Source organism: Festucalex cinctus, chromosome 21, assembly GCF_051991245.1.
Source record: "Festucalex cinctus isolate MCC-2025b chromosome 21, RoL_Fcin_1.0, whole genome shotgun sequence".
Lineage (NCBI taxonomy): Eukaryota > Metazoa > Chordata > Actinopteri > Syngnathiformes > Syngnathidae > Festucalex > Festucalex cinctus.
The window spans coordinates 18,006,953-18,023,429 of NC_135431.1; the positions used below are offsets into that span (position 1 = coordinate 18,006,953).

General features: G+C 43.3%; 2 protein-coding genes and 2 long non-coding RNA genes across 11 annotated transcripts in view; 2 read left to right on the forward strand and 2 right to left on the reverse strand.

The window, feature by feature from the left end:
- rfx6 (regulatory factor X, 6) overlaps positions 1-16,143 on the reverse strand; it is a 29,098-nt gene extending 12,955 nt beyond the window's left edge. Inside the window, exons 1-4 of one of the 8 annotated variants that reach the window (XM_077510507.1) lie at positions 15,042-15,186; positions 14,808-14,950; positions 1,052-10,804; positions 10-172 (exon numbers count right to left, since the gene is read on the reverse strand). In XM_077510507.1, coding sequence (XP_077366633.1) covers positions 10-172; positions 1,052-1,226 — 338 coding nt within the window. In that variant the 5' untranslated portion in view covers positions 1,227-10,804; positions 14,808-14,950; positions 15,042-15,186. Of the gene's footprint in view, positions 1-9; positions 10,805-14,807 lie in introns of all 8 variants that reach the window. The other 7 variants (XM_077510510.1, XM_077510508.1, XM_077510506.1 and 4 more) reach the window with 7 other exon arrangements.
- On the forward strand, positions 2,430-10,367 carry tdrd15 (tudor domain containing 15). Its single transcript, XM_077510504.1, has 5 exons — positions 2,430-2,662; positions 3,230-3,299; positions 4,734-9,746; positions 9,825-9,922; positions 10,121-10,367. The coding sequence occupies exons 2-5, from the start codon at positions 3,244-3,246 to the stop codon at positions 10,132-10,134; spliced, it is 5,181 nt and encodes a 1,726-aa protein (XP_077366630.1). The 5' UTR covers positions 2,430-2,662; positions 3,230-3,243; the 3' UTR covers positions 10,135-10,367.
- LOC144010270 (uncharacterized) lies at positions 11,416-12,580 on the forward strand. Its single transcript, XR_013281178.1, has 3 exons — positions 11,416-11,839; positions 12,215-12,324; positions 12,391-12,580. It is a non-coding gene; the product is annotated as an uncharacterized LOC144010270 (long non-coding RNA).
- Positions 12,693-14,572, reverse strand: LOC144010269 (uncharacterized). Its single transcript, XR_013281177.1, has 4 exons — positions 13,895-14,572; positions 13,532-13,703; positions 12,981-13,129; positions 12,693-12,878 (listed from the first exon to the last, which is right to left on the reverse strand). It is a non-coding gene; the product is annotated as an uncharacterized LOC144010269 (long non-coding RNA).
- Positions 16,144-16,477: the final 334 nt, after the last annotated feature.

The window sequence follows — 16,477 nt, forward strand, 5'->3', positions numbered from 1 at the left end:
ACGGCTCACCACTGCAGCGTGAGGTGCGTCTGCTTCTTCTTGTCTTTGCTCATCTTGTTGTTGCTTTTCCTGGGTGAGGCCAGGCTTGCTTTGGCACCCAGGTCCTCGTTCTCGTCCTGGTCCAGATCCTGGTCTTCCTCTGAGGACACCATTTCGTTGTTGTCCTCCGCCTCTGAGGAAACCACACAATGTGGACTCACGCATGTATGGCATATGAATAATATTTCCTGTTCTTTTGCTTTTAAATATCTTATTTATTTATTTTGGTAAATGCTTTTAAATGTAATTTTAATTATGTAAAGCACATCGAGTTAGCTTATGAAATGAGATTTATGAATAAAGCTGCCTTGCAGACAATTGCTAATACAATTATACACTTTTTTTTTTTTAAACCCAAAATATGATGGTTAGATTCAAGAAATATTAAGTAACTTCATAAACTGCACAAGTTCTGGGCCAATTCCCAACATCATTATTGGAAATACACTGTTGACATTTTGCAAAAAAAAAAAAAAAAGTTTGGGCCCTTTATTTGTTTTCAGCACCACCTGGTGGTCGTTCGCCGTATTTTTTTTTCAGATAAATCACCACCATCAGAAACAATTAAATTTAATTACAATTTCAATTATTAAACTCCACAATTACAAAATCAGCATAATCGCCAAAAAAAAAAAGAAAAAAATCTGATTAATACTAATTTGGAGTTGTTTGACTTGTTTAGATTTATACATTTGCAACCTTTATTTAAAATAAATAAATAAATCTTGTTTGGTCCAAATGGAAATGCATAATTATGTTTCAGAGAATTTTTTCCTAAAATTTTTAAACATTTTCCTGTTTTGTACCAAAAACTAAATGATCGTCCTAATCGTGATTCCAATTATCTACCAATATAATCCTGATTAATATTTTCTTTATAACCGAGCAGCCTAATATGAAGTTTTGACTCCACAGAGAAGTAAAATAGTTGAGAATGATTAACTTACACATTCTCATATGATCTGAACCTTAAAATAATGTTAAAAATAATATGAATTAAATGTTTGTTTACCTGATTTGATGGCATACTCATCCTCCTGTTGAAAGCGTCCATGGAAAGTCGTGTCCTCCTGTGAGCCGCACAAAGTTTGGGTGAAAGCGTGAAGAGGAAAAAGTCCGTCAGCAGCCGAAGTCTCACGGCTGCGTTTCATTGCCACGGTCACACCGTGCACAGGGGACATTTGCATTTTAGATTGAAAAAATAAATAAATAAATCAGCAGCGGCTCATTTGATCCTTAAGGCTTAAAATGGTGCACAAGCATCTGGTGCACCTTTTTTTTTTCTTTTCAGGAGGAAGAAGGCCGAGCAGGTGTCGTGCTGTGAGAAGGTGAGCGAGCAGGCCCAGTGCATGTGAGAATCATATTTACAGAAGAGCTTATTAATGAGTAACAGGGAGGGGGGGGGGGGGGGGGGGGGCTCATCCATCTGTCCATCCAGCACCATCAGCACCCCCACACAACTTGCAGCTCCACTCAGCTGCTTTCACACTCCTACTTAAATAAAATAAAGAGTACACGCTATAAGCTTTAGTACACGTTATAAGCTTTAGTTATTTGCTAAAGTTGATTTCACCAGAATGACTTTTCATATGGAAGCCCGTTGCCTGTTAGACATTATGTTGCTTTCTGTGATTTTAAAAATAATTGAGGTATTTCCCTCATTTGATATTTGTTCTTAAAGTCACTGAGCCATGTTTGACAACTAGGCACTCAAAAGCGGCCTCGCCAGTCCAAAGATCTGGTCCACATGCGGGGTGAGGGAATAATTAAAAATGCTTGTACAAAATAGGGAATTCCTTTTGTGGAAATACAAAGTATTAATGAGGATTCATTGCTTACAAAAGATTTGGTGGGAAAAACTGTGCAATGTGCTGGGGAAAGTATTTGAAATCTTTATGGGAATAATACATTCAGCAATTAAAAAAAAAAAAAAAAAAAAACTTGCAGTCGCCTACATGTCATTTAGATATAATTTTACACGGTATTTTACCTTGAACTCCACAAAGAGGCAGCTGATTAAACAACCACGTCTTATTTGATTAAGTACATTAATTAATATCTGAATCAATTGTGATAGTCGTGAATTTTTCAAGAGGCAAATTTTCTGAAAATAAATCTAATATTATCTATTATCCAGATATTTGCCAAAACAAAAGCGAGTTTACTTACTCTGTGGTTATATGACTGTAATCAATAAAAATTGTTGATGCAACGTCTTTACAAAAAATAATCCTGATTAAAAACCATAATAAGCGCTTAAGTTACTGTCAATCCAAAATGATCAGAATAAAATATCAAACTTACCTAATTTTATTTAAATAATATTCCGTTCCTGGCAAAAGCTTCATGGCGGAAAAAAAACGTTTTACGATTCAGCACGCTGACATCTGATTGGTTTAACGCCACAAATTAATATCCGTGGGCCAATCACATGGCGGCTTCCGGGTACACCGTCCATTGTGGTTTGGTTAGCCTCAGCTAGCTAGCTAGCCAGTCGTGTGTTATTCTTTACTCACGGTTGCCACCTAAAGTAGGAAAACGGATAGGAAACACGACGAAATTATCAAGTGGCACGCATTAAACAGTCGAGGAGAATTTCACGTAAAACAGCACCAACTTGAAGGTACGGTCATTTAGCTTACCTTCACGTTAGCATTGTGGTTGTGGCTAATTTATTAAAAGTTCACGTCAACCCTCTAGTGTTTGTTTCTTAACATGTTCATGAGGAAATGTGACCCATCTAATATTTAATCAGCAAAAAAAAAAATCACATAACGCAATGTAACGAAAATATAAAAACGGAGGCCAGTTTTTTATTTTATTTTATTTTTTATTTTTTTTAAGCTATTCCAAACAGTTAATTTGACCCGCAACACAAGAGAAGGGTTAATTACTAGTGTCAAAGGTTATTTTGTTCGGATGGTAGGAATTTTTAATTTCACTCTTGGTAACATTATTAAATGTTTTTCCCCTCAAAGAATGGTAAGTGAATGAAGTTCAGAAGTAAACGTGTACAGCAGATAGAAATCAATGAATGTGTACAATGAGGTGCTGATTATTTGGCCTTGGCAGAGGTCTGCTCGCTGCTCAGTAGCAGGTTCAAAAATTAATGTAGGTTTCGTTTCAAGCCATATTTTTGGATTAAATGTTTTTCTTTTTTTTTTTCTTTTTTTTTTTTTTTTTTTAATAGGTTATCTTTGGAAGATGAGCATCCCGAAATCAGCAGACATGCTGTCATTGTTGAACATGCAACCTAACAGGTTAGGAAAATGAATCAAAACTGTTCTATGCCATAACTACAATCGATTTTTTACAAATAGATGTTTACTCATCCTGTGAGAACAGTAAGTGTTTTCATTATAAATGCAACTACCCTAAATAATATACGGTGGTGCCTTGAGATATGAGTTTCCATTTGCGACCCGCTGGATGGGTTTAAAATCTGAACATTTAATATTGCCTGCATCAAACGGTTGTGAGAACGATAGCGATGAAGGATTGCACTCTAAATTACAAATAATGATCATTACATGGTATCAAACTATTGTTTTTATAGGAACACTTTAAATTCAATGTTAAGAGATATTACACATTTTTTCTAAGTTTGCTTTGTCACTAGTAAAAAGCTCAAATTTAGTCATTCGTTCTTTAACTGCTTATCGTATTATGCTTGACATCGTATTGAATGATTTTTTTTTAATTTTTTTTTTATTTTTTTTTAAAGCATGTTAACTAAACATAGTGAAGTTGCCCCCCTCTTCATTCCATTTTTTGGACATCCCTCTCATAGCATACGAGATTTAACAATTCATTGATGGTTACAAAATAATTTTGAAAAAGTTGGTAATGAAAGTTTTTTGGGATGTCTTTTATTGTATTTTATGAAAGGGTTACCCTGGGATTACACCGGATGCGTGTGCGTTGCGTCTGCGTTGCGTTCCGGCGAAGCAGCCGATACGTTTCCATTCATTCAAATTGTTCAAATTACACCGGCTGAGTGTGCGTTGCGTGTTGACTGCGTCTCCGCTGCGTCGTGCAGCAGCCCTCCGCACAGATAGACCTATTTTCTATTTTTGACGGACGACGTATCCGTCAGCCTCCGTCAAATGGCAAGCTAGCACAGAACACATCGAGCGGGACAGGAAGACCGACGCAGTTTCAAAATAAATTTCCGGTTACTTTTCAGAATAAAACACTCGCCAGCTCCTATTTCGCAATCATGTCAGCAAAACGTCATAATGCTTAACGCTTAATTCACTGTTTAAACACCGGCGAACAACGACAAGGAGAGATTTATAACCGAGGTGCAAAGCAACAAAATTATATGTGACACTGCACATTCTTTTTATAAAGACAACGTAAAAAGGAATGCTACAGGAACGTCATAGCAGGAATGGACGGTGAGTTCAGTCAAAGAAAGTCCACCTCTCTTTCTGCTCCTCTTTTGAGCACAGACTTTCTTTGTCTTTGTCGTTTTTAATGCCACATTATTGCGGGCGATCACGCGAGACACGGCGGGAAGTGGTCGGCGACGGAGCTGCCGGACCGCAGTTGTGCGCAGCCGGTGTGAGTTGGACAAAAAATTAACGCGTCCGGAGTACGCAGTCAAGACACAGCGGAGCGGAGACGCAACACACGCATCCGGTGTAATCCCGGGGTAAGAGCGGATGTAAAAACGACTCATTTATGTCCAGGTATCAGGATTTAGGTCCATCTGGGCCGTGTGCCCTCTGGACAGTGGACCTTAAGCTATCCCACTTGGACTGGAACCCCGAAGCAACCCTGATCTACTTCCAGGGACAGTCCCCGACCATATCAGAGCTGGAGTACATCACCCTGCAGCAGGAAATCCAGAACACACCCAAGGCCACAGCCAAGGTGGATGTCGGTGAGTTTTGCCTGGTGGAAGATGTGAGCACAGCGCACTGGTACAGAGGACAGGTTCACATGTGCCAAGATGGCGTGTGGGACGTCTTCCTCATCGACGTCGGCAGCGACTTGCGTGTAGATGCGGCCCACATATCTTCGTGTTCCAAAGATTTTTTCGTCCTGCCGCGAAAGATCGTTTGCGGCTTCCTTGCTAACGTGCTAGTGCTTGACGGCTGCTACCAGTCGTCCGCCGTGGTGGACTTCCTCTCCAGCCTGGTCGGGAAGAACATCACAGGCTCGATCCAAGCCATCCTGCCATTTAGTGTTCTCCTGCTGGAGATTCCTGACATCAACAACGAGCTGGTCAGGCAGGGCTTTGGAAAGCATATGGACAAAGACACTTTTCTCCTGTTGGTGGCGTTACTCATCGAGGTGCCGCTCAAACCCAGCGAGCAGAGCGGACCATCATGTGGATTGAAATTTTATAAGGAAATCCTGCCTTTTGGCCAGCCCAAGATGAAGGGTGGCACCCGTGCTGAAGTCCGGGTCACGGCCGCCGTCCATTCGGGCCTCTTTTACGGTCAGATGGCGAGTAAGAAGTCGCATCTTCGGGACATGTCCAAGCAGTTGGCTACAGTCTTTGGATGCGGAAGTAAATATCCCCAACACAAGACTCAAGAGAACCTTAGTTCTCTCTGCTCAGTGAAAGGCAAAAACGGAAAATGGTACAGAGGCTTTGTGCAGTCCCTTCCGATCAACTCGCAAGTGCGAGTGTTGTTTGTGGATTTTGGATTCTCTGAATCCATCAAAGGCGAGGACATCCACGGCTTGCCATCTGATCTGTACTCGACACCCATCATGGCGTTTCCGTGCTCGCTCTCGTCTCTGAAGGCTCCGGATGAGGAACTTGAGAGACAGCAATTGAGTTTCATTAAGGCGGGCTTGCTCGGGAGTATCTTAGATGTGCAGATTGATAGTTTTGACGAGGAGCGATGCCTCTACTTGATTACTGTCGTCGGGACTTTGGATAAATATACGACAGAAGAAGTTCCAAGACAGCTATCACAACCAAAAGAGGAATCTGACTCTACGGCAGGAGATGCGTACCCCCAGGAGGACCCCTTGTTTTATGAGAAGGTCATGGGCCAGGAACTGGTCAAAACCCTGAAAGAGGAGGAGCTGCAGGCGCAGTCGGTGTTTGAGGCCTACCTCGAATACGCCCTGACTCCGCACAACTTCTGGCTCCGAACCACAAAACGAAATGCGGCCTTCCAGGAGATGATGGACAAAATAGCCGATCACTTTGCCGCCACGAAGCTCAACGACGATATTTTGCACAACCCTGAGCCCGGAGCACTGTGCTGCGCCATGTATGAGGAAGACTTGCACTTCTACAGGGCAGTGGTCACAAAAAAGCTCAAGCACGGCGCCGAAGTTCTTTTTATCGACTTTGGCAACGTTGAGAAAGTCCCTCACACTTTAATCAAAAGGATTCCCGAGAAATTAGCCGGCAATTCTGCCTTTGCCTTCTGTTGCACTTTGGTGAACGTGATGCCCGTAGACGACGTGTGGACCTGTTACAACTCTGACTTCTTCAGATCGACGCTGTCCAACAAGGCGCTGCTTGTCCACATTATTCGCATCACAGGCCACAAATGCGTCGTCGATCTGTACCAGGCGGGAAGCCCCCGCGGTAGGAGCATCAGCGAGCTCATGGTGTCTTCCAAAGAAGCCGACTACTGGAAAACCATTTCAGTCCAACCGGCGGAGCAAAATCAGAACGATGTAAATACAAATGAAAGGATTCATGAACCAACTGTGAATGGAAATGAAGACTGGGACCAAGAAGAGGTCAACTGTAAAGAAAAGTCCGCTATCCTTCCAAGCTTCAAGACCTTGGATATCCAACCTAGTTATGAGTTCACAGTCGAATGCTCTTGCATCAACTCCCCGTCGGATTTTTGGTGCCAGCTACAGGATAATATTCCAAATTTGGAGGATATGATGCGTAAACTTCAGAAGTATTACACGTTGCATTCAGTTCCCCTCCAAAACGACGAGTCATGTTGTGTTGTAAAGTCACCTCAGGATGGGAAATGGTACAGGGCGTCCATCCAAGAGAGACATAAAGACCACGCTAATGTGGTGTTGGTAGACTACGGCGTCACCATCCAAGTTAAGCTCAACCTACTCCAGAGAATTATGCCAGAATATGTTGAGCTCGAAGGCCAAGCTTTCCGATGTAGCCTTCGTAACCAGGCTGAATTGGTTGGTACCCCCGATGAGATTTCTAACTATTTGAGGAGTTTTATGGCAAGTTGCGACAACCTGAGGTGTCAAGTTGTGTCGCAGTCTAATGACGGCAACAAACTGTTGAATGTTGTGGATCTCTACAACACCAAAACACAGCAGAGCGCCACAAACCATCTTGTGGAGCAAGGTCTGGCAAAAGAGAACCTTGCTGAAGAGTTTGTCTACTCATCCTTTGACTTGGCACCCAACCAGGAGGAAGGAGTCTACGTTACTCACGTCAGCAGCGAGTGGGACATTTACTGCCAGCTCCAGCGCAACAACGAAACAATCAAGGACCTTGAAGGGATCATCGCAAAGGAAGTTAAGAAAAGGATGCAAGCCAGCGTCAAACCTGCTCCACTGAAAGCGTGCCTGGCTAAATACTTGGACGGGAATTGGTATCGGGCCTCGGTTCGCAACACTCCGACCCCACTGCATTTCGGCGTATTCTTTGTGGATTATGGAAATATGAGCATTTCCGAGAGAACGCAAGTTTTGTCCATTCCCAAACACTGCCAACAGTTGTTGTCCACGCCCATACAAGCTTTGAAGTTCAACCTGGCGTCCGTGTGCAGGAAGGAGCACTACATTGAAGTCAAGGACTGGCTGGATGACGCAGTCCTCAACAAGCAGCTCAGGGCCGTCATCCTTGACAAGTGTCAAGACGGTTCCTTTGACGTCCAGCTCTTTGATGGTGATCTGAACATCAATGACAAGGTCAAGGACCTTGTCAGCACAGCTTCGCCTAAGCCGCAGCCTCCCGTGAGTTTTATCTACGTGCTTAAACAACCCAAAAAATCTAAATCTGTCGGGAGAAAGAATTCAGCAAAGGCGAAGTTTAAGACACCTTCTCGCGATGCCAACCAAGGCAAAGGCACTCATGTCTGTGCGATACCACAACCAAAGAAGGAACATGTGACGGTGAAGAACCAGCACAAGCAGTCTAGATCCCAAAACAAAACCCCTGCGAGAACAACAAACTTGAAAACGCGTGCTTTGAAACCTTGTAAAGAACAAGTCACCAATGTAAATCCGCAGGTTGAGAAGACAAACAACAACCCTCAACTCTCGCTGCTGGTAGACAGAAAAGAGAAAGCAGGTTACAGTTGCATCTGTTTTGTTTCCCACATCGACTCAATGGATAACTTTTTCCTGCATCTCTCAGACGATGAAGCTGCCCTCTTAGACATGGTTGAAGACATAAACTCAAAGAGCGAGAAATCCTTGTTGCCCGCTGCCCCCGTGAAAGTCAACGACCTCGTCCTGGCATGCTACGATAGGGACGGCGCTCTCTACCGCGCCGTCGCCAGAGCTTACGAGGGCTGGTCTCGTATCAAAGTCAACTTCCTGGACTACGGAAACTCTGCAGTCGTTGAGGAAGGAAATATCTACAGCTTGCCTGAGGAATACCTTTCCCTGCCAGCGTTTGGCATCCGGTGTCACCTGGCGGACTCCAGCATTTATGACGACGACGCTGCTTTCACCGAGGCTGTCACAGGGAAACCACTCATGGTTCACTTTGTCCAAAAAGGGGAGACTTACTGGGAAGTCAAAGTGGAGATCCTTGAGCATGAACAAACACCCGATGAACAAATGTTGAACCCCTCAGAGGGAGCGAATACTCCTGAATGTTCTTCTGAAACGGATGACAAAGTGAAGATTCAGGATCAGACTGTCCGCAAAGTCACAGAGGATGAGCAAGGAACATTTGAGACCAGCGTTAAAGATACCAACCTGACCATGACCTCATGTAAAACCTTCAAAGCTAAAACCAGGTCCAAATGCAAAAAGATTTCAAAGAATCGATTCAAGAAAAAGACGAGGAACTGTGCAAATACGCCATTAGGCGTCCTCACTCAATTACTGCAGCAAAACCAACAACTGTTTGTGCCACCGTGCCAAAGCCAAAATGAGGAACTTCCGCCAGACTTAAGTCCCCATCAGAAGCTGGTCTTTGCTCCCATCTCTCTCAATAAAGAGTACTCGGGTGTTGCTGCCTCAGTGACGACTCCCTCAGAGTTCTGCGTGGTTCTCAACGACTCGGTGTTAATAATGAACCAAGTGGCCGTCTTGCTGGAGTTCCTCTCTGAGTCCGATTTACCCCTCCTTCCTGAGTGTTCCCTCACGCCTGGCACCATCTGCTTGTTCAGATCGGTCTTCTTCAACAAGTGGTGCCGCGCCCAAATTCTAAACGTGGACTCATCCAGTGGGGTCCTGGACCTCGTCGACTATGGCCTCTGTGAACATTTTGATTGTCAAGACCGCACCAATTTGAGGATAATGCCAAAAGATCTGCTCAAACTTCCCAAAATTGTGTACCCCTGTGTTCTGAGGGGGGTGACGCCCACCCAAGATGATGGTCACTGGAGTGATGACGCCACAGTCTACTTTCAGAAGTTGTTGGACTGCCGCTTTAAGGTGGTCTTTCGACATGTTCTATCAAACACACAATGGGCTGTGGAGGTCCTGGTGGACGGCATCCAAGTTGCCGGAAAGCTAGTGACCGCTGGACATGCCAGATACATGGACGCCATACTGGGGCTCAGGTAAACTGCTTCCGCCGTCTCAAGTTCTTCCCAAGACAGGTGAGAAAGTCTCACTTTTTTGGGGGGGGACATGTTCAGGTTTCAGGAGGAGTTTGAACGCCACCCACAAACTGAGGCAGCCAATCAGGAGTTACCGGAAGGTTCTAGTGAAGTCGTGAAGCTGGGAATGAGACAATGTAAGAAAATTATCTAAAAGTTGTTTCTTCTTTCTTCTGTTCGTAAGTATTGGTTTGCTGTAGAAGATTTCAAAGTACAGAAGTCATTTTCTAATTCAGTGTTCACCGCAACACCTGTGGGGGGGTGTGGGGGGTGGAAATGCAATTATTGGTAAACATTTTTGAGTAACGATTTTGATTTTCTCTCTTCTGGCTCAGGTGTTCTGCAGTGACAACACCTGGAGTTGGAGTTGCAGCGTTAACGTTTGGGTCCGACGCAAAGCTCAAGTTCTACAAATGTTAAGTGTGATTATGTGAATGGAAAAATCTAGGATTTCTGTTAAGTGCAACTCATTTTATTTCAGTTTAAAAGCTTGGCATTGTTTGTGACCCATGTAACAATTTTGAGATGTTTGACAATTTCCTGTGATTTCATTAGCATTAATTAAAACACCTTTAATTACTACCGGTTTTACTTTATTAAGCTATTGCACTGAATACACAACATCCCTTATTAATACCCAAAGGGGAAATCAAAGTATTACAACAGACTATGTTGGGTGCTTGCAGTTCCTCAAGCGGCCTGTTGGTGGTCTCAAGCAATTGCCCCTCTAAAAGCCTAATTTATGCCTCCACGTTTGCTCTCGCGTTGATGACCGCCAAAGATCACATGATCTACGCCAGTCATGAATTTTAAGTGCCGCGTCGCTCGTGGCCGGCTGCGGTGCACACGTAGCCAATCCTTGAACGCCGTATATGGCGGGGAGTAGCTCGCTTCTGATTGGTCCGTTCGATGGCGTTTTTTTTTCTCTCTCTCCCCGCCCAGATAGTTTCCGTGAAGGCAACTGGCGGCGCAAATCGACTTCCTGCTCGGAGACCACGGCTGTGCATGTGGATATGTGCCTGGAACGAGAGGCGGAAAACAACAGAAAAAATAAATAAATGAAAAAAATAAAATAAAATAACTGTGTTCGCTAAGCGCATGGCTGTTGTGTTTTGGCGAGTTTACGGCCGACACCGGTGCAAATTGGCAATAATTAATTGCCACGGTGATTAACTTACTCTCCCCCCGGCTTTGTTTCGTGTTTCTGAATTAAATTGAATTTCCTGAATCCGTCATAAAATGCAGAGGAATCGCCACTCTGTGGCGTCCCAGCCATAGCGACAGCGGGACTTGGTGTGAAACTCCAGCAGACACCGATGTGTATTGCGCACAAGTCGGAAGGCAAACGCACGAGCGGAGCTCCGCCGTGACGTCCCCGCGTGAGCCTCAAGCAGAAGCATACTGAGGCCTTTAAGCTGCGTGCGTGCGCAATTGCGCAGTGCTCTCACCACCTCAGCGCACAGCAAATGTCTTGCAGCGCATTAGAAAAAAAAAAAAATCGTAACCTGCAGCTGTATTTACCGTTTGTATTTCTTTATATTATCTTCCTATAAAAAAAGAAAACTTTATATTGTGTGGTTAATGAAGTGGGAAAGAAAAATGTGACAAAAAAAAAAGCTTAAAGGCCAAATGTGAAGTAATTTCATAAAATACCATATAGGGTCACAATTGAAGCATTGAAACACTGTCCAACAAATAAAGTATGAAAAAATAATTTATATGTTATATATTTGACGAAATAATCGCTTTTCCGAAGTTCGAGCCTGGCGGGCGACAAACCCGGAAGTGATACGTCACACCGGGAACAGCGATGGCAGCGCTCCATACAGACGCTATACAAAGCCACTCAAACGTCGATTCAGACAGCGATGTCAGCGATAGGTTGAGCGAAAATGAGGAGAACCAAGTTTTTAAAGAGTTGGAGGAAGAGGAGGAGGTTGGCATTTTATACGTTGGACTTTACATGTACGAGCCAAATGCTAATCAGGATGCTGATAATGCGCCCAGACACCTGACATGGAATGGAGACAAGACCCGTCGAAATTACAAGATGGGTAAGATATATAGGCAGTGGTATTTTTTTATGATTTGAAGATGCCAGCATTTGCACAGAATTTTATATTTTTGTCTGATGACATTTAAAAAAAATAAAAAAATAAATCAGACTGTTTTTAAAGCAGTTGCTCAGTACTTGAGTATTCTTTTCAGCAATTTTTATTTTTTTTACTTGTACTTGAGAGATTTATCAATGACTATTTCTTACTTTTGTACATGATTCCGTCCACGTACTTGTATATTTTGAAACAAATGTTTTCATAAACAGAATTATTGACTGATTGGTATAGCAATACACTTGTTCAATAACATTTCTGCTCATGGTGTCATCGCTCAGTATTTTACTTTTTTTTTTTTTTATATATAAATTTCAGGCGTACTTGTGGTAATTGCCAGCAAATGCCTACAGCTGTAGAATGTGTTTGCTGCCATGAAATTCAAGAAGTAGTGACTACGTCTACAAGGAGAGGAACACTTCAATCAGGTACTGGACTGCATCACTGATCATCCTGGATTCAATGCTGTGTGCCTGAACCCATATGGATTATAGGTGGCATGGATGACCTACAAGCAGCAGTACAAAGGCAAGGCATTTGATGGGCCACAGGATGCCAAGTATAGACATATTGCCGACAGACAATTGGTGCGCTGGTGCTGGAAGTTTCTTGGTCTGGACAACCGTGTTCTGCTCCCAGCATGTTGCAATGTCTTGTATCAGGGCACATTTTCCACCACCAGGAGAAGAGGAGTCAGCTGTATTCGAAGGGTTTCGTGTTTCACAGAGAAATGTTCCAGAACTGTGATTTGTACTGGTTGCATCATAATAAGAATAAACAAATGAGGACAACTTAATACAAGGAATATGATTCTTTATTTCCTGAGGAATCTCGTATGGTGCTCAGCAATAACATTTGACTTGTCCGGTCTGTTCACTGCTGCTGTAAGAAATTGTGGCTCGACTACCACATCATTCGGTTTTGTACTTATTTGGAACGTCAATCACTTTCATCGCCTCTGAAAGGCAGTCAGTCACATAGTCTACAAAAAAAAAATTAAAATTGGGATGATAAATATTTGGGTGACATATGGGTTACACTCAGTAATGCATCTGCCTGGAATTGTTTTTGTTTCATAACTTACCATAAGTTTCATCCACCAATATCTTTCTCAGAGAATAGCCACCACTCTTATATTTGGGATAAACGATGCAGTAGGAGTGTATTCCTTCCTTCGTCACTTTCTGTGGTCTCCCAGCATTTTCATTATAATGCATAGCAGCGAGAATGATTCTGGAATTGAACAAAAATTGCCTTATAAAGAAATTGTCACATTGTGATGAAATAGCTTTATATCTCTAAGTTCTACATTTCATCCATATGTTCTACTAGTCATGGACAAATCACACTTGAAGAAGCACATTATATATATATATATATATATATATATATATATATATATATATATATATATATATATTTTTTTTTTTTTTTTTTTTCCGATTCTTTGAGATGGCATTTTTGGTTGAACAGATGCAGTGGAAATTTAATAAATTTCCATTGCACTAGCTGTTATGTTTAAGCCATGAGCACCATCTAGAGGAGCCTCAAAGCAAGTGCTTCATTACGTTACTTTCCCCCCTCTTCACCACTATAGTCTCCATTTCATACATATCAAAGTTTTCTTAAACGCACCTGCTTTTCATTCCTTTGTACGAGAAGTTGTACATCTTTGGGGCAAAGTGATTCACCACACTGTGAAAAGCTTACACACGACTGGTCTGTCCGAGGTGAGACATCTTCATGACATCGTTGACAAACATGGTATTTGTCAGGAGTTCCACCACTGCGACATTGACTTCAGTACCTTCAAATGAATTTCATTTCCTTAGTTTGTTATAAATGTTAGTTGGCATGTGACAGATGTTTGGTTGTTCTACAGATACAAGGTATGACAATATTTATATTTTCAGGTTAAACTAGCAACAACTCTAAGAATAAAAATATAAATAATACCTGGTAAGTACATAGTGACAAAAACAACTCCACCTAACTTACTTTTATCCACACTATGTGGTGGCATAACTTCATCATCTTGGCTGTTTGAACAGGATTGATCCTGCAATAACTGACCCTCGTAATCAGCCATTTCTTGTTCAGAGGCAGCTGCAGAGGTGATAGCCTCAGCTACGGCTCGCTTCCTTTCTCGGTTAGCTGCTGCTGCACGCTGGGCAGGTGGATTTTGAATCTGCTGCTGGTCTTGTGGAGGCAGGTGAATTGTTGGGACAGCAGTTGTATTGAGCAATAACCTGCAGAAACATAAGGTGACACTAAAAATATGCGTCGCTCATAAAACCTATAAAACCTACCGGCAAAAATAAATAAATAAAAAAAATAAAAAACAACTATCACATTTCATCTAACCCTGCCTTACCAAATATTTAATTATTTAATGACTCATAAAATGCAGTAAGATTGACATATGATTGGAAGTTTTTCAAAAGGACGTGTCATGTTCTTTGATCAACAAAGCAATGCTGCCAACCTATTGAAATTTACTTTCAGAACAATTTGTCTCACTGCCATTATTACTCATCGTTGATATGAATAGCACCGAGACGTTAGCTTTCGGTTCACGTCGCTAGTTTCTACTGTTCATTCCACAACTGTTGGAAGCTCTGCTTTGTCAAAGTCATCAGTGATCTATCCATAAATTCCACGTTTTTTTCTAAATAATTGTAATCATACTTACTTTTTTTTGCAAATCCATTATCATAAGCAGACCGGTTGAGGAAGCAGGCATCTTCGAAGTGTTTGTAACAGAGAACACTCCTCGACGATGGCGTGAAATTCATTCGCTTCGTGCGAATGAAAGTTGACCATTTACGTGCCCTGTTATCTTTTGGCCACTCATACAACTTTTCTTTAGCTTGAGAACAATACATCACCACACATCGCCGGGTCATCTTACCGAGTAGCAATGCAAACAATGCAGTTCAATGGCCGACTTCTCTCGCGACTTCCCGGTGTGACGTCATTTCCGAAAATTTCCGAAGATTGTCGAAGAAAAGCATTTTCGTTGTCAAGGGCGTTGCTATGGGTTAAACTAAGAACCTGAAAGGGTTGCGTCAAAAAAAATAACGAAAATATGCTTACAATGGTTTACCCATTGGTATTACTCAAAAACATGGTTGGCCAACCTTACTTCACATTTGGTCTTTAAATGCAAGGGGAACAGCCATGGCGGACGAGTGGTTAGCACATCCGCCTCCCAGTTCTGAGGACTCGGGTTCGAGTCCAGGCTCCGGCCTTCCTGGGTGGAGTTTGCATGTTCTCCCCGTGCTCGCGTGGGTCTTCTCAGGGTGCTCCGGTCTCCTCCCACATTCCAAAGACATGCATGGCAGGTTAATTGGGTGCTCCGAATTGTCCCTAGGTGTGCTTGTGAGTGTGGATGGTTGTTCGTCTCTGTGTGCCCTGCGATTGGCTGGCAACCAGTCCAGGGTGTCCCCCGCCTACTGCCCAGAGCCAGCTGAGATAGGCGCCAGCACCCCCCGCGACCCTTGTGAGGAATAAAGCCTAATTTATGCCTCCACGTTTGCTCTCGCGTCGATGAGCGCCGTCGATCACATGATCGACGCGAGCCATGAATTTTAAGTGCTGCGTCGCTCGTGGCCGGCCGACGTGCACACGTCGCCAATCCTTGGACGCCGTAGATGGCGGGGCGTCGCTCGCTTCTGATTGGTCCGTTCGATGGCGTTTTTTCTTTTTTTTTCTCTCTCTCTCCCCGCCCCCCGCCCAGATAGTTTCCGTGAAGGCAACTGGCGGCGCAAATCGACTTCCCTGCTCGGAGACCACGGCTGTGCATGTGGATATGTGCCTGGGACGAGAGGCGGAAAACAACAATAAAAAATAAAAAATAAATAAAAAAATAAAAAACTGTGTTCGCTAAGCGCACGGCTGTTGTGTTTTGGCGAGTTTACGGCCGACACCGGTGCAAATTGGCAATAATTAATTGCCACGGTGATGAACTTACTCTCCCCCCGGCTTTGTTTCGTGTTTCTGAATTAAATTGAACTTCCTGAATCCGCCATAAAATGCAGAGTAATCGCCACTCTGTGGCGGCCCAGCCATAGCGACAGCGGGACTTTGTGTGAAACTCCAGCAGACACCGATGTGTATTATGATGTGTATTGCGCACAAGTCGGAAGGCAAACGCACGAGCGGAGCTCCAACGTGACGCCTCGACGCGAGCCTCTCGCAGAAGCATACTGAGGCCTTAAGCGGTCAAGAAAACATGAAAAAAGCCATGAAAAATGAAACAGCCATGTCGTGTTGTGGGACAGCGCGGCTCCTTCCAAAGTGAACGGCCATCACGTCACTACGGTGACGACAGCCGGCGCGCGTACCACGCACACAACAACAGGACACTATTCCCAGTTTTAATAGCAGTTTGGGTGCGCACACAGTTGTTCTACTGCACTTTGAAGCATGCAGACATGATACAAACACTCACACTCAGCACTGAAGAGACTGCAGCGACGCAACCGCGCCATTCAGGAAGTCCAAATATGGGCATAGTGTACGAGCCTCTTCAATGAGGCTCTTCACGCGTTTCAGAAATGTTCACGTTTTAATAAATTA